The sequence below is a fragment of the Ovis canadensis genome, chromosome 3 (assembly GCF_042477335.2).
Source record: "Ovis canadensis isolate MfBH-ARS-UI-01 breed Bighorn chromosome 3, ARS-UI_OviCan_v2, whole genome shotgun sequence".
Lineage (NCBI taxonomy): Eukaryota > Metazoa > Chordata > Mammalia > Artiodactyla > Bovidae > Ovis > Ovis canadensis.
In genome coordinates, this window is record NC_091247.1 from 221,340,784 (window position 1) to 221,358,475 (window position 17,692).

At 52.9% G+C, this 17,692-nt stretch overlaps 1 protein-coding gene across 2 annotated transcripts; it reads right to left on the reverse strand.

Annotated features, from left to right (window-relative positions):
* Nucleotides 1–6,695: 6,695 nt before the first annotated feature.
* On the reverse strand, nucleotides 6,696–17,454 carry ANKRD54 (ankyrin repeat domain 54). Of its 2 annotated transcripts, none has more exons than XM_070292319.1 (8): nucleotides 16,899–17,454; nucleotides 15,008–15,055; nucleotides 10,104–10,197; nucleotides 9,346–9,417; nucleotides 8,821–8,868; nucleotides 8,624–8,748; nucleotides 8,357–8,464; nucleotides 6,696–8,039 (listed from the first exon to the last, which is right to left on the reverse strand). In XM_070292319.1, the coding sequence occupies exons 2-8, from the start codon at nucleotides 15,026–15,028 to the stop codon at nucleotides 7,965–7,967; spliced, it is 543 nt and encodes a 180-aa protein (XP_070148420.1). In that variant the 5' UTR covers nucleotides 15,029–15,055; nucleotides 16,899–17,454; the 3' UTR covers nucleotides 6,696–7,964. The 2 variants fall into 2 exon arrangements, with proteins under 2 accessions (XP_070148420.1, XP_069437713.1); XM_069581612.1 differs by having other exon boundaries at nucleotides 10,104–10,202; nucleotides 16,899–17,385.
* Nucleotides 17,455–17,692: the final 238 nt, after the last annotated feature.

Sequence of the window (17,692 nt, forward strand, 5' to 3'; positions counted from 1 at the left end):
CAAACCTATAGCTCCCCATACTCATCTGGCTGCCCTGGAAACCGCAGAGGGCACCCAGCCCCTGCTATAGCAGAATTCTGTTTAGATATTCAGGACAGCAGGTCCTGATGGGCAGGCCCCAGGCATCAAGTCCTAGGTCCATTGCCTGACCCCAACCTCTTGCATTATTCCTCAGCCATTTAAGGCTCCTGGCTCAGGGGAGACATTGAGCTGCACTCAGACCCCAGCTGGCCTTCCAGCAGCCCTGATTACCCCGTGGCCCCCTCCCTACCTGGCCCTACACACAGCAGGCATAGTCTGTGGCTGTGGAAACCTCCTAATTAACCAATAGATCAGTCTCAATGGTTGTGGAGCTGCCCACTTCCTCCTTCACCGTAAGCCAATATTGTTTATTAGCTTCTGGCTGAGACCTTCCGATTCTCTGTTTCCCCGGCACACATACCCCAGCTGCTGGGCACCCTGGAAAGGCCCTCCTTGACACTGGGCAGCTGCTGAGACCTCCTCACTGCCTGCCACCTGCCACAGACCCAGAGATCAGAGTGGCAGTCAGCCTTCTCAGGGGGAGGCTGAGAGCCAGCTGGGGAGCCAGTGCTGCCAGGGCCCAGCACCAGGGCTGACACCTGGTCCCAGGCTCTTTCTCCCCAGTCTCTGCCAAGATGTCCCCAACTGACGCAGGCTGCAGCAGTGGGAAAGTTTCCTGGAGGGCAGGGACTGTGATGCTGCCACTTCTGCAGCCCCCAGGGTGGCCTCTGTCTCCCACAGCCATCACTCACACCTCCCCTGCCTCATCCGTGCCTCGCACCAACAGGCAAGGGATATAACCTCCATTTGCAGAAGTGAAAACTGAGGCTCGAGATGAGGTACTTGATCATAGCCAAGTGGCAAAATTGAGGAAGAGCCAGGATCCTAACTGGGCGAGAGGAGTGGCTCTCTGGGCAGCCCAGGAAGTGTTGGAAAAATATCTAAGAGCATCTGACAAGGTTGCTACACACGACAATGGTGAGAGCCTGCAAAGTCAGAGTGCAGAATAAAATCTCTCAGGGTGGCCTCTGCCATGCTTGGTCCAGCCACCCAGGTGGGCTGGTGCTCCTCCACAGTCACCTCTGTGGGCACGGACAGGTGACCGACTGCAAAGAGAATGGGCAGGAGACAAGCGCCCAGCCAGGGAGTGACAGAGCCAGGCCTGGGGGAGGGGTCCGTCAGCAGAAGCCCTGCATAGTGGCCTGGCAGAGGGGCCCTGGCTGGACCCCGAGGCCACCTGCTTCTGACTCCTGCTTCTGAATGGGTCTCCCTGGCCCATGGAGCTAGATAAAGAAGCCCAGACACCCCGACTAATGGAGGGCCATACAGCCTGGCCCAGAGTAGGCGCATGGCTGACATATGATACATGAGGACAGAGGTGCCAGGGAAGGCAAAGTGTGACCCTTTCTTCCTTCTTTATCCCTCAAACATTTGAGTGCTTGCCTTAATCTAGCCCTCGAGCGGAAATCAGAGATGACGTGAATCTGGCCTGGCCCCTGCCTTGCGGGAGTGCTTAGTCTAGCTGGAGAACCAAAAACCAAAAGAAGAAAGGATAGCACTGCGTCATGGGGCCATGACAGAAGAGCTCACAGGGCCCAGAGGAGGAAAGGCCTCCCTTCCTTGGCCAGTCCAAGCAGGATACCCAGAGGAGATGACATTTAATAGGCATTTTTCCTGGGAAAAGGTGGGACGGGCTTGCCAGGCAGAGCAAAGGCCAGGGCAGGTACAGGTGGGAGCAGTACGTGGATTTGTGTAGCTGAAGCAGGGTTGGATAGGGTAGGGTAGGGTCTAGGGAGGCAGGGAGGGTGGGTGCAGTGAGGTCATGTGTGCCTCCTAGGTCAGCTGGGGGGGCAGGAACTCCATCCTCTCAGGCAGGCAGTGATGCCCCTGAGGTTTTCAGGAAGGGAGGGGCCCACAGTTGCTGTGTAGAGGCTGGGTTGGAGGTGCCAGGCTGGCAGCAAGGATCCAACCCCAGAGGCTGCTCTGTGAGCCCTGGGCCAGGAAAGCTACCACCAAGGGCCTGGCCTGGAGCTGGGAGATTATTTTTGCCATGGATTTGGCAGGAAGATTGATGGCCTAATGCTGGGCTTAGGCTCAGCCCCTGAGGCTCCTGGGTCTGCTTCAGGAGGCTAATGAAATGTGTGGAAGAGCAGATAATTGTAGTACTTTGGTGGAGAGAGTTGAGTCCTGGAGGACCACAGGCAGGCAATCGGGCTGTCCAGAGGCTGAATGAGCCCCAGCCACTGCCTCTAGGGCCCAGGAGAATCCGCCTGACCTGAGCCTCCTACGAGGTCTTGGGCCAGCCTGGGGGTCAGGAGGGAGCTCCTCTTATTTGAAAGGAGATTTGAATTATGTAACCTTCTCACCCTCCCATTTGTACCAACCTCTTAGGGATGATCCTGCAGCATTCAAGTCTGAACACCTACTCAGCACAGAGTTCTCCTGCAGGAAAGCAAGACAGAAGCATGGGGGACTGTGGGAGCCCAGAGGAGGGTCCTACTCAGCTTGGAGAGGCAGAGAAGATTTCCGGGAGGAGCTGATGCCCAAGCCAAGCCCTGAAGAGCAAGTCAGGGCAGATGTGGAAGGGAGAGACAGGAGGACATGTGCACAGATCACCTGGAGTCCTCCACCTGGACTCAGGCACGGCACGACGAGCCCAGGGCCTGGGACAGGGTACAAGGGAGCCCCAGCAGGAGGTGAGGTGGAAGAGGTTGGGGGAGGCAGCTGCAAAGGATTCTCTAAATCCTATCTGTAACCAAGACTATACTTTGTCTCAAGGGCAAGGGGAGCCATGGAAAGATTTTGAACAAAAGAGTGACCGGATCAGATATACTCTAGAGGGAACTCTTTCTGGCTGCAAGGCAGACTATACCTGGGGAGGGAGAGCAGAATGAGGCTGAGGGTAGGCAGACTAGTTAAGAGGCTGGTGTGAGAACCCAGAGAGATGAAGGTGTCCAAGACATGGCAGTGGGTAGAGAGACATGGACAGATGGGACAACCACACACGAGGTACAATTGTTCGGGCTAAATAGTGATTAAATGTTATGGGGTGGGGGAGAGCGATGTCCCAGATAACTCCCAGTCTTCTGGCTTAGGCTACTGGGGGTGGCAGTGGGGGGATGTTGAGCTTGGTGGGAACCCATTGAGACGAGGGGCCTGGGGGACATGGTGAGGGTGTCTGTGGGGCAGTGGTGAAATGGGCACCTGCTGTATTTCAGACCTTGTACTTGGCCCTGGAAGGTGTGTCTCATCTGCTTTAGAGTTTGAATTTGGAGAACCTGAGGCAAAGAGAGATTAAGTCACTGGCCCAAGATCACAGAGGTAGTCCCAGACAGAGCTGGGGTCTAATTCAAGTTGGTGATTTCAGTTTCATGGTTTTAAAGGAAGAGAAGAGGCAGATAGTTTTGTTTTTGTTTTTTTAAGGGGAGGGAGGAATTCAGATGTGCAATGGTGACCCCCACCGCCAGCCCACCCCGGGTAGCAAATGTAGCCAAGGTGAAACTCAGCCTCCGGGAGGGTGGGTGAGGTGAGGACCTTGGCACACTGTGTTAACCAGTCTCTCTCCCTGCCTCTGGCTGACAGGAACAGCACCATCTATCAACTTCAATGTGTGTACCTGGGGACATAAATACCAATTAACCACCCTGAGTTTCCCTATGAATGAACATTAGTCCTCAGCCTGGATGCAGGGCTCATTTGCAAGTTGCTGGCTGGATCCAAGATGTCATGAGGCCAGAAGGACTGGCTGTGGGGGTGGAATTGTTTCTGGCTTAAGAGGACAAGACTGATTTATTGAGGAATCTGCTGGGTGCCACCTTGCTTTAGCAGATTGGGCTCTGTGTAGGGGTGAGACTGAAGCAGGAGGAAGGGTTGTGAGGAAGGGTTGAGGGGGAAAGGGGTGCCAGCTGGGAGTTCCTGGGGGTGCTCTGGATGGCTGTGGTTCTGGGGAGGGTGCTGGACTGGGCATCTGGTGGGCCTGCCAGGTCAACTCAGAGAGGTGGCACAGTGCAGGGGTCAAGGCACGGACGGTGAGCCACATCACCGGGTTTGAATCCTGGCTCCTGCACTTTGCAGCTGACCTCTTGGGACTGTGAAACTGAGCTGCCTGAGCCAGGCTGCGAGGTAGGCACACCGCCACAGGCTGCTTCCTGGCTGCTGCTACCTACACGAGAGGTTCCCAGGGTTCTCTCAGAAAGATCCTTGCCTCCATCAGAACCCTAAAAACCCTCACAATCTGAGACTTCCCTGGCTGTCCAGAGGTTAGGATTCCGAGTTTCCACTGCAGGGGCCAAGGTTCAATCCCTGGTTGGGGAACTAAGATCCCACAAGCTGCATGGTGTGGCCAAAAAAAGGAAAACAAAACCCCAAGAACCCTCACAATCCAACTCAATTGTGGAGGAGGTTCAGTTCACCTGCCTATGCCCCCTCTGGGCATTCTGATGGCCTAGGGCATTTAATAAACGTGCCATCTTCCCCAGCTTCCAAAGTGGGAGAACGTCACCAGGCTGGCATGGGCCAGTCACAGAGACAAGGGACCACTCTGGGCCCTGGTCTGGGGCTTTGGGCAAGACTCCTTTGCTTCCCTGAGTTTGTTTCCTCAACTGTCAAGTGAACTGATCATATCTCCCAGCATGTACTGAGGCCTCAGTGTTCACTGGAGAGTTAGCATCAGGGCCTTTGGGCTCTCATTCCCTATAGCTGGAGTGAGATGGGGACTTTGCTGGATTACCCAGGTATGTATCAGTCCAGCATCCTGTCCTCCTGACCCTGGCTTGGGCTCAGCCTCTGAAGCAGTTTGGGGATCTGGTGGGAGGGGTCTTTTCCCCGGAGCTCAATCCGGTCTTAGCCCGGATTGCTCTGGGTAAGGACGCATATGACCTTGAGGGTGGAGGTGAGTCTGCGTCACCTGCTTTCTGTCGCCAGGGCAAATCTTCTGACCTCTGTGCAGGATCTCTGTGGCCTGGTCTCACCTCCCTCTCTGGCCAGCCCCTCACGCTCCTGGGCCCCACGTTTCCCATGCCATCTCCTGGCCCCACAGTCAGCCTGTGTCCATCTGTCTGCCAGGCCTGGCTCTTGCTGCTCCCAGCTCTCTGACCACTTCAGAAGGCCTATAATAGTATGGGCAGCCACCAAAGATGGGCAAAGACCACTCCAGACCCAGCTCAGTCCCATGACTCCGCCCCGTCCTCTCTTCCCTTGGTGGCCAGGTGCAGGCCTCGCACACTAGGCACACTGCACCACGTGCTCAGCGAGGAAAGGGCCCGCCCCTCCCCACATGGGGAGAGAGACTTACTCAGTAAGGTCCATGGGTGTCTACTGTGTCTTACGAACACTGGGGAGATCGGCACTTTGGGAATCTTGGCAGAGATTCCTGGGCTGGGCTGGGTCACATGCTGCTATCTGACCTCAAGCAAGTTACTCTCTCTCTGAGCCTCAATCTTGTGCATCTATAATATAGTGAGCAAGGGCACTGGCTACCCTTTGACTGCAAACACTAAATCAAAGGGCTTGTATAATGGGCCTGCTGGCACGTAGCAGGAGCTCAACAAATGTTGTGGCCCTCAGTGTTAGGAAACTGCTTCTGAGAAGACTCGGACTTCAGGCGTGGTGGAAGCATGAGCTTTGGGGATGAGTCCAGGTTCTAGCCCAGCTGCCCCATTGGGTCACTCTGGCAAACCTGCCTTTTCTTACCCATCCAAAGCAGCAGGAAAGCCAGCTGTCTCACAGGATGGCTGTAAGAACCCATGAATACCCTTCTCCAAGCATCACCACCATCTGCGTGGCAGGGATTTTGTTTTCTTCCCCTGCTGTGCTCCCACCTGGAACCCTGGTGAGTGTAAAGCAAGTGCCCGAGAGGTACTTCCAATGTGAATGAAATGGGAAGTAGAGAAAAGGACCCTACCCAGAAGGTGAAATCAGCAGACGTGGATTTTTTCCTTCCTGCCACCACCGCGCTCCCCACTGCTTCCCCCACAAACGCAGTTAATTCCTGGAGCAGTTAGTGAGAGAGCTGACTCCTGTGTGGGCAACCTGTCGGGTTCTCCATCTCGCCCTGCCCAGCCCAGCCCACTCAGGGCCCACGTGAGTGTTTGCTCTTTTTTTAAATGTTTACTTATTCATTCGGCTGTGGCATGCAGGATAACACTGCATCCTCTGCCCTCCTCTCTCCCCAACCCTGGCAACCCAATGGGGCTTGCAGCTTCCCTTCTCCCAGGGCCCAGGAGGCAGTCCCCGGCCTGAATCTCACCCCCTGCCTCCCCAGAGGTCCTTTCTTCTTTAGGGTCTGGGGAACAGCTAGGTCCCATGAGTTCAATTCAGATCTGATCAAGCTGGGATTTGGGAGACAAACTCCCCTCCTCCTGAAAAGCAGCCAGGACTCAAGTCTGGTGAGAGGGAAAGTAGGGCAGAGCCAGAGCAGAACCGGGACTGATAATTTGGGAAAAGTCTATCTTAACTCTGTAGTCAAATGTTTCTGAGAGACAGCTGGGTCTCGCAAGCCTTCCCTTCAGGCTTCCCCGCTGTGGCAGATCCCTGCCAGAAGAGGGCGCTGCCTTCTGCATCTCTGAGCCCCAAGGGGAATGTTGGCTTCTGCCAGAGTAGAAGTTGTGTGTTTTTGAGCCTTCACCAGAGTATTAGTTTCCCTTCACTACTGCAACAAATTACCACAAATCTAGTAGCTTAAAACAACACAAATTTATTCTCTTACAGTTCTGGCAGTCAGAATTTGAAACCTGTCTCTGAGCTAAAATCAAGGTGTCAGCAGGTTGGTTCCTTCTGGAAGTTATGAAGGAAGAATCCATTTCCTTGCCTTATTATTATTTTTTTTTAATTTATTTTTTGGCTGCACTGGGTCTTCACTGCTGTGCACGGGCTTCAGTAGTTGCGGCACACAGGCTTAGTTACCTGGAGGCAAGTGGGATTTTCCCAGACCAGGGATCAAACCTGTGTCCCTTGCACAGGCAGGTGGATTCTTAACCACTGGCCCACCAGGGAAGCCCTCCTTGTCTTTTCCAGCTACTGGAGGCCGCCTCATTCCTTGCCTTGTGACCCCTGCCTTGTGCTACTCGTTTCTTGATTTGGTCACCCTGTCCCCTACGTCCTCTCTGAGCTCCTGCTTCCTTCTAATAAGGATCCATGTGATTACATCAGGCTTGCCTGGATAATCCAGGATAATTGCCCTGTCTAAAGACCTTAGCTTAATGACATCTGAAAGTCCCTTTCATCATATAAGATGGTGTTCACTGGTTCCTGGGACTAGAACGTGGCCATCTTGAGGACCTCTCCTCGCCTACTACAACTAGGCTGCAGAAAGGTTACTCCCTCCCGGTGTTTCAGTGATTGGGGAAAAAAGGGCCAGGGATTTTCTGCTTTGGGTTCTCAGCAAGGTCCTCCCTAACCTTGTATTTCTAAGGTCTAGGCTTCACCACCCCCCTGGCCCCTTCCAAACCAAACAAAGTAGCTGCCATGTCTCCTTGCAAGTCTGGTGACAAGCCTGATCTAAGTGCTGGTGAGAGGTGCAGGGCCAGCCAAGAAGCCCCCTAGGCCAGAGGGTGCCTGCCCTAAGCCCACCCGGCTGGCTGCAACAAGCCCACGGCCGGGAGGGGACTCAGAGGAGGGTCTGGGGCCTGCTGAGGGCACCAGGGAGGCTGTGGGATGAGCGAGGCCTGTGAGGAGAGCACGTGTCAAGTCAGCCAGGGCAGAGGCATGGCTGTGCTGCTGCGGGAGCCAAAGGAAGAAGCTGGGGGCTGTGGTCTCGGCCCATGGACACGACAGACTGCGGCTGGGAGTGGCGCTGAGGTCAGTGAGAGAACGCCTCTGCCTCCCAGCAGCTGGGATGAGGCCTCGGCAGACGGGGTCCCAGGTGCCAGGCCTTTTCTTTGTAGCAAGAGGGCAGCGGGCGGGGCGGGGCGGGCAGCAGGAGGGACGGCAGGGAGCGGCTCTCGCTACCTCTTCTCCATGTTCTGCATCTGCAAGCTGAGGGAGGTGAAGCTGGCCAGCAGGTCGGTCACTTCGTCCACCTGCGGGAGGAAACCAAGGCTCTGTGGTGGGGTGCCCCGGGTCTCCCCCGACAGCACCACAGGTGCAGAGGCAGGCACTGTCTCTTCTCACAGGGCCTGTGAGGGCTTCACCCTGGACTATGGAGCAGCTGTCCAAGGGTGAATCCTCGCTGCCCCAGAGAGAAGGACTCAGGCTGCTTCCAAGGAGGTGGACAGAGGCTTTGAGGCCCACAGACGACGGCAACCAGCAGCCATGCCTCTCTCTCCAGCCTCAGAGTGGCGACCAGCTCACCCTGAGGCTCCTGCCAGGCTGGGGTTTGGACCGCAGCCGCGCTCACCTGCTCGCGGGTGCTCGTCATCTGGAGGCGGGTGCAGAGGTCATCTAGCCGCTCCCGCTGCTCATGCCGCCCTAGGCGCTCCAGGTACTCCCTCAGCATCTGGATGATCTGAAACCAGAGGGCAGGCTGAGGCTGTGCCCACAGGCACAGAGCAGCCGGAGGCTGCTGCCCAGGGGTGCGCTGGACCAGGTGTCAGCTGGGGTCCACATGAACCATGAATGAAGTCACCTGCTCAGTGCTGCAGGCTCAGCCGAGTGGGGCGCTCACCTGCTTCACCTCCAGCCGCACAGCATCCAGGCATTGCGAGTGGCCTTCCTGCAGGATGTTGAGCTTGGACTTAGCCAGGTGCAGGGGTGTGCGGCCTGCTCGGTCCAGGGCGTCCACCCGGGCCCCTGGGGGGACAGGCAGCGGTGAGCATGCTGAGCAGGGGGAGGAGGAGGAAGGACGGGGAGGGGAGCACTCACCTCCTCGCAGCAGCGTGGTGATGACGGGGGCGTGGTTGGTGCAGGCCGCTGAGGAAGGAGAACAGGGACTGAGAGCTCAGGACCGCAGGGGGCTTGGCCCTGGGTGCCCGCGGGAGGGAGCAGGACTGTGTCTCTCAGGGTTCCGGTGCCAGATCAAGCCCCAAGAGGCATCACTGAGGCAGCAACTGGGGGGATTCAGCGATCAAACCCAACTCCCTCCCTACACAGCTGGGGAAACTGAGGCTGGGAGGTGGGACCCGCCTCGCCACAAGCCATGGTGAGAGTTGGCCACAGGGCGGGAACCTCCCCTGGCAGAGCTGCTGAGCCAGTTCAGGTTGTGAAATCAGCCCTGCTTGGGGCACAGTCGACCAATAGTGGATGGGGTCAGCCACGGACACAGCCCAAGGGGAGTGTGGCCCTGGGGACTCAGGCTTTCCCCAGGGGACAGGAGAGCCTGCTGGGGGCCTGCAGGACGCCGGGCTCTCCATCAAAGGAGCCTGTCTTGGCAGCTTGCCAGGCACTCACCCAGGTGGAGTGGCGTGTTCCCCAGCCCATCTCGCTGGTTGGGGTCGGCTCCGTGGTCCAGAAGCAGCTGCACTGGAAACAGGAAAGCCCCAGAGGAGCCGCTGGGGGCGTCTACTGACAGCATCCTAGCCTCCACCCCTCTACGGAACACTGAGAGCCAGTACACTGCCCTGTGCAGCTTCACTCCCTTGCCCACTCGTGAGGCCTGTGTGCATGACGCTGGGCACTGTGAACTAAGGCTTCTGGGAGGGTCCCTGAGCCCGTGCAGGTATTATGGGACTGAGATTTTAGGGTTAAAGAAAGTTCTCCCAACAGCTGTGGCTGCTAGTGAAGGTTCTTAAGGGGCATAAGACAGAATGCTGGGCACTGAAAAGATTCTATATTTTGATCCAGGAGGTGGACACAGCAGTGTATGTATACAGAGACTTCACTGTTTGCCAGTTATACCACATCCTAAAAAGACCTCTGGGGGGAAAAAAAAATTGGGTTTGGGGGCGGGCTGTCCCACTGCTGCCCTTAGCACTGAGTAAATGTTGCCTGCATGTCTGGAAGGTCCGGTCCAACCTTGGGGTCGATCTCGTTCTTTCCCCAGGTGAGCCCCACCTTAGCCTGGCAGTGCCAGTTCCACAGGCCAGAGGCGTGGGAGGGCCCAGCCTTCCTCAGCTCCAGCAGCCCCCCACCCTCTGTGTGCTGTTCCCCAGTGCCTCTGGGGGGAGAATACTCGCCCAGCGCCTCTCCCCTGCCTCCCCAGGACTCACCAATCTGGTCGTTGCCATTGCAGGAGGCAAAGTGCAGGGCAGTGCGGCCCTTGTCGTCAGCTGCACAGGGGTCTGCGCCATCCTCCAGGAGCTGCTGCACTGGCACCGCCAAGGCAGAGGGGCAAGCAGGGAGAGTGGCGGCTTAGCCAAGCTGCAGCCCTGGGCGCGCAAGGGCGCTCAGCGCCCCTCCCAGCAAGGCGTCCATAATGTGTGGCAGAGCTAGTCCCTCCAGGATGCAGCCCCCCCGGGGGACTTGCTCTCCTGAGGGCACAACTGAGCACCACGGGTGCTGGGTGCTCAAGTATGTGTCTTGGGACAGAGCATCACAGAAGGATCTCGGCCCTCAGGGTCAGGAATTCTGGAGTCATGGAAATCCCCAGTACTGATTTTGGTCCTGCCCCTTTACCTGAGTCTGGCTACACATCCATCCAACTGGGACACGTCTGTGGGCTGACACTCACTTAGCTCCCATGAGTCAGCCCTTTAGAGTGGACAGAGCCTGGGCTCTGCCATGCAGTCCAAGTCCTAGACTGAGCTGAGCAAAAAGGAAAGGAGTTCATTGCCAACAGCGTGCAGCAGTGGGAAAAGCTGGGCTGGGACCAGGAAGGCCAAGATTTGGGCCCCCATTCACCAGCAAATGGGAGTAATTTCTGCCCAGTCAACTTCTAGAGCTGCCATGATGAGAATAATGGATATGAAAGTCCTTTTCTGAAAAGTCTGGAGCCATTATAAAATGTGAGGCATTATGTATTGCGTGCCCATGTCCAAACTGAAATGTAGAAATTGCTGCCAAACATCATTTTAGAGCAGTGAAATGCCCTAGCAATCCCCCAGCGAACCTCTCAAGGACCCGAGTCCTTCCAGGCGAAGCCCAGATAATCTCCTGCTCCATGGATCTCTCCCGTCTCCTTAAGGTGAATGAGCCCCCTGACCCCCACGTCTCTGTAGCGCCCTTGTCATCCTGCTACTCTCACAATAACACGCTGAGCTCTTTCAGAGCAACTGCCTGTACACCAAGGGCCAGCCAGGCATCAGGCGCCTGCCTGCCATCAAACACTCAGCATGGCACCATGTCCGTGCTACAGGCTAGGAGACAGACTCCAGACCAAGCCGACAGGAGGGCTGGGATAGGAACCCAGGTTTCTCCTGCTCAAGGACTTTCACCTCTCCCACTAAACACACGACTTCCCTTTCCTTGGGTTTTTTGTTTGTTTTTAGAAATGGTGTCACTTTATACTCTTCTTCTCCAGCTATACTGTAGGTTTTTATTTTGTTTCTTAATATCCTGGACGGAGATATGACTTGACCTGTTCCACAAATGTTGCCAACTGACTGGATAAATGAATGAATGGTTTGGGAATGAATGAATGGGAAAGGTTTATAAGAGTGGAGAAGAAGGAAGAGCTTCAGGTCACCTCGGTGTTCATCAGTGCAGCCAGCAAAAGAGAGCCAGCATCCCCGAGATAAAGTAAATGGTTCTATTTTTGTGATCTGTACAGCTAACAGTCTTTTTGGAAAGCACTTTAGCAACACCTATCAGAAGCCATCAAGATACACGTATCCTTTGATGTAGAAACCCCATTCCTAGGAACTTATCTTCATAGTGACACACCAGTGTGCAAATATGCAACTAACTGAGTAACTCTTGCTTTGGCCCTTTGAAGGCATAGTGTGCATCCATTACAAACTGTGGTTTTAGCTGTGGAATGGAATTACAAGGTAATTTCTGCTTTTTACAACCTTTACAAAAATTGTACAGCTATGTATTTATTCTATAAATAGGAAAAATGACACTTCTGTTTTGAAAAACAAATGGTTATGAAGACTATGGGAAATGTTTATGATACATAAAGCATTAAGCAGGCTGTAAAACTGTGTATACAGCATAGTCTACAAGCTCAAGAAAATTCCTCTGCACGGGAAAAAGGACAGGAAGGATATTCACCAAAATATTAACAAAGATTAGCTTCTTTGCTGACATTAAAAATGTTTTTCTTGTATATTTTTCTAATGTTTAAAACATTTTAAACGCATATATCATTTTCACATTTAAAATCTTTTCAGTGGGACTTCCCTGGCAGTTCAGTGGCTAAGACTCTGAGCTCCCAACAGAGGGTGCCCAGGTTCGCTCCCTGGTCAGGGACCTAGATTTCACATGCTGTAACCAAGAGTTAACACGCCACAACTAAGACATCCTGCAGCTAAAGATCCCCATCCTGCAACTAAGACCTGGTGCAGCCAAAAAAACAATCTTTCAAATGATTGTGAGTTCACAGAAAGGTACTTACAATTTAACCATAGGAGGGTAGAAATGTTACATGCACTATAATTGCTAACCTATACCAAAAGACCCAACAAACATGAAGCAAGAAAACAGAATGCTAACCATACAGTAAAAAGGAGTGAAAAAGCTGAACTACAGCCAGTTTCGCTATCAGAGTCCTGCAAGAGCCTGGTAAATCTAACAGCCATGAGCTACTTAGATTTGAAGATGGGTGTGTCACAGACTCTGAATGGAAAATTACAGCATTTCCACCAAAATAATAAAACCACCATGTGGACACCTGATTCAACATAAGCTAGACACAGGCTAATGATTGTGAAAGCTGATAAACATCTTTTACTGTTGTGAAAAAGAACAGATAAGCTAGACTCACAGGCATAGAGAACCAACCAGTGGTTACCACTGGGAAGAGGTGAGGCAGTATAGCGGTGGGGAAGTAACTATTAGGGGCAAACTACTAGGTATAAAACAAGCTACAAGGATATATTATACAACAGGGGGAATATAGCCAATATTTTGTAACAACTATAAATGAAGTATAACCTGTAAAACTTGTGACTCACTATACTGTAAACTTGTAACTTACATAATGTTGTACATCAACTATACTTGGATTTAAAAGAGAGTGTAAGTAAACCTATTAAAAAAAGGTAAACTAGACTTTCTGTGGAAGGGAAACATAATTAAAATATTCTCTGGCCACACACTGCTGCTGCTGCTGCTAAGTCGCTTCAGTCGTGTCCAACTCTGTGCGACTCCATAGACGGCAGCCCATCAGGCTCCCTTGTCCCCGATATTCTCCAGGCAAGAACACTGGAGTGGGTAGCCATTTCCTTCTCTAATGCAGGAAAGTGAAAAGGGAAAGTGAAGACACTCAGTCGTATCCGACTCTTAGCGATCCCATGGACCGCAGCCTACCAGGCTCCTCCATCCATGGGATTTTCCAGGCAAGAGTACTGGAGTGGGGTGCCAAGGCCACACACTAGAGGTATTTAAAAGAGAATATATCATTTTTCCTTGAAAAGCCATATTGGTTACTACCCAAATATTCCACAATATTAAAGTTCATGGAAGAGATGAAATTGGAGAACGCTGAAAACCCCTCCAGTTTCTAGGCCTGCTCACTATGATCTGCCAGGGATAAGTGACCCACTCAAGAAAACACCCTCCTGAGGGGAACAACCTCCTCTCCACGGCCCTTTATCCACACTTACATTTTATCTGTTGACCACAGCATCGCACTCTCAAAATAGAATAATGGCCACGTGAGATAGGCAGAATCACAACGCCCAAAGATGCCTATGGCTAAATAGCCAGAATTTATGGATAGGCTACCTTACATGGCAAAAGGGACCTCGCAGACAGGATTAAGGTTAGCGACCTCTAGCTAAATTATTGGAGAAGGCGATGGCACCCTTGCCTGGAAAATCCCATATACAGAGGAGCCTGGTGGGCTGCAGTCCGTGGGGTTGAGAAGAGTCGGACATGACTGAGCGACTTCACTTTCACTTTTCACTTTCATGCACTGGAGAAGGAAATGGCAACCCACTCCAGTGTTCCTGCCTGGAGAATCCCAGGGACGGGGGAGCCTGGTGGGCTGCCGTCTATGGGGTCGCACAGAGTTGGACACGACTGAGGCGACTCAGCAGCAGCTAGATTATGCTGGAGTTTGCAGGCCCAATCTAACACAGGAGTCTTTAACATCAGAGAACCTTCTCCCATTGGTAGAACCAGTGTGCAGACTCAGTCTACTATCGCTGGCTCTGAAGATGAAGGGAGAGGACTACGAGCCAAGGAATGTGGGCAACCTCAGGAGCTGGGAAAGGCAGGGAAACAGATTCTTCCTGGAGCCTCCAGCAAGAAATACAGCCCCACTGACACTCTGATTTCAGCCTGATGAGACCTAAGCTGGACTTCTGACCTTCATAGTTGTATGATGACAAACTGGGGCTGTTTTACACAAGTATATCTGTGGTAATTTGTTACAGCAGTTACAGAAAACCAATATACCACTTTTCCCTGATTCACAGAACGAATTAAGTCAGTGGATAAAATTAAATCTTTTTTTTTTCCTATAACTTGTCTTGTACCTTTGATGCTGCTACTGCCCTGTCAGCTAGTAAAGGATGAAGAGCAACAACAACAACAAAAAAACAGAGCCGTGTCCTGCTAGGAGCCCCACCCCTGCCTTTCAGATGTTCTGTCAACTGAAGTTTGAGAACCACGAACCCCACTACCACCAAGCCTCAGGGGAGCAGCTGAAGGGTTCTATGCAGATGGTGGCTCTCCTGCGGTTCAAGTTGACGACTCATTCCTTTTAGCCAGAAGTTCCCAAAAACTCCTACTCTGCAGCTGGGTGCCAGGGATACAAAAGCTCCCGCCGTGAGGGGGCTCACAGGGTAATAAACACTCTGACATCAGGAAGGAGTGGCAGGCAAGCATGGGAAGAGTAAGCATCTGAACCAGACTTGTCATCTGTAAGGTGACAGCAGTTATACAATAGATACAGTGGTCCCAGGGCTGAGCTGGCAGAATTCAGGCGCTGTCTTCCCAGGTACTGGTTACATGGACTTTTCCTTCCCTAACCAGACCATGGAGCGGACTCACTCTGCACACTCACCTGTTTCCACATCGTTGGCATTGGCTGAGTCCCTCAGCCTTTTCAGAGCTGTGAAGACAATAAGAGTGCCAGTTAAAAAAACAAACAAAAAAAACCCCAGCAACAGCCATGATGAAGCAGAAAGTAATGGCTTCCTGGGAACTTCTTGGCAGTCTAGTGGTTAAGGACCCATGCACTTCCACTGCTGGGGTCACGAGTTTGATCCCTGGTTGGGGAACTAAGATCCCGCGTGTCGCACAGCACTGCCAAATGGAAAAAAAAAAAAACAAAAAGCATCTAAAAGGAAAGAGAGGTGCCAGGATACAACCAGGAGAAACCTGAAATGTGGCACAGCTCATGCAAAAGTCACATTTTGTAGCAAATCCTCCAAGGCCTTTGCAGCCAGATCTTGGCTCTGCCACTTGGTGACCTTGAACAAGTTAGTTAAGCCCCTGGGCTTCAGATCTATCAAGAACAAACAAGGTTGAGCTCTGTCCTGACAGTCCTGAGTTGTTGCAAAAATCAAATGAGATGATTTACAAAGCTCTTTGTGAGCTGATTACACATATAATCTTATATTCTCCTTCAAAACAGGCCTCTCCTAAATGGCATATTTAAATCTGATAATTCCCACACAGAAACTTTTTTCTCCACAATGACACTACCTCTATATTAGAGGGTAATAGAAAGCAATACTTTTATCATCAGAGAAATGGACAAAAATTACAACTCAGATATATAATGATTCCTTACATTCATATAGCACTTTCAAATTCTCAATCCTCATAACACCACTAAGATGAGTAGGTCCTAGAGGGAATCTAAAAGTCTCCATTCTTAAGTCTTTCAGGGTGTTGGTTTCCACGGCATCCATAAAATGTAAAAGACAATATGGAAGAAGTATCAGAGCAGGAGTTCTAATACCAGCACAACCAATTTCTACTGATGTGACTTAGAGCAAGACAATTTCTCCAAGCCTCAGTTTCATCTTCAGTAAAGTGGGAACGGGTATCTGGATCTTGATGAGTTATTATGAGGATCAAAAACCGTCACAGGGCTTCCCTGGTGGTCTAATGGTTAAGAATCTGCCTGCCAATACAGGGGACACGGGTTTGATCCCTGGTCCAGGAAGATCCCACATGCCTCTGAGCAACTAAGCTCATGCGCCACAACTATTGAACCTAAGTTCTAGAGCCCAGAAGCTGCAGTTACTGAAGCCTGTGTACCTAGAGCCCGTGCTCTGCAACAAGGGAAGCCACGGCGATGAGAAGCCTGGGAACCGGCAGCAAGGAACAGCCCCCACTCACCGCAACTAGAGAAAGCCTGCGCTCAGCAAAGACGGCCCAGCAGAGCCAAAAATAAATAAATAAATCTTAAAAAGAAAAGAAAATGACCACATTGTCACCCAACAGTGTCTGGCACACGTTGAAGGCCAAATATTGACTATACATTCCCTACTTTACCTAACTCTTGTCAACATTCCTGTAAAGCATACCATTCCCATTTTACAGATAAGAAAACTGCAACTGAAAGGATCTGTAGTTTGCCTAAGGCCACCATGAGCTAGAAAAGTCCAACCCAGGTCTGTCCATTTAAAGAAGCTGGTACGACTTGGCTCTGATACGAAAATCTTCTCCACTACCCCATGTATTATCTACACCTGGGGCGAGGAATCCGTTTCTACTCAGCAACTACCCAATGTGAAAAGCCTCCGGGACTGTTTCTGAGCAGGAAGACTATTTTTTTCTTTTTTTTACACTCATGATTCTTAGCAGTCATACGACTACTATTCCTACTGGAAGGAGACTCAGGGGTCACTCCAGGTCCGTAGCGCAGATGTCGGAGGACTCCATCCTGAGCGGGCTGGGGAGATCAGCCGAGGGCCAGCCCCGCCTCCCGCCGCGCTCCTCACCGTGCACCTCCTTGCCAGTGGGCCCGAGCCGGCGGTGGGGCCTGGCGGCGCGCCTCAGCCTGCTCGCGGGGATTTTACAGCGCAGCTCATCGCGGGGCTCCGTGTCCTGCTGCCACAGGACGTGCAGGTAGCGCAGCGGGGACTGGGCCCCGCCGGACGCCCGGCCCGGGAGGCCCGCGCCGCCGCCCAGCGCAGACCCAAAGTCGGCGAAGGAGAAGAGGCCCTCGGGACCCGTCAGCGGCTCGGGCGCCACCGCGCACTCGCCGTCGGAGCTCGAGCGGCCCGAGCGCGACTCGTCGTCCGCGCCTCCGGCGGCGGCTGCCATGGCAACGGCTCCGCGCGGGCCTGGCCGCCGGCGGAGCCTCGTGCCTGGCGGACCAACGGACCCGCTTCCCTCCGCCCTAAAGGCTCGCTGTCAGCGGACGAGCTGGCGGGCAGGGCCTGCAACCACGGCAACCGGGTGGGGGGGCGGGCTCGGGGAGCGGGCGAGCGAGCGGGGCAGTTCCGGACCAATGAAAACCCTTCCAGCCGCAATAGACTTGGTTTCCGGCAGTGTGACTGATGGGTATAAGAACCAATCACAAATTTGAGCTGCCCAATCCCCTCGCCGTACGTCCTTACCGGAGCCAATAAAATAGCTGAGTTTAAGACTTTTTTTTTTCTTATTTCTCCCGTCGGAGCAAAGAAAAGATAACGGGCAGATGCCCTAGCCAATCACGTTAAGATGATTTGCAGCCAATCACAAAGAAAAGTGAAGAAGCCGGAGAAAAGGAGAGGAAGAAAATGTTTAAATC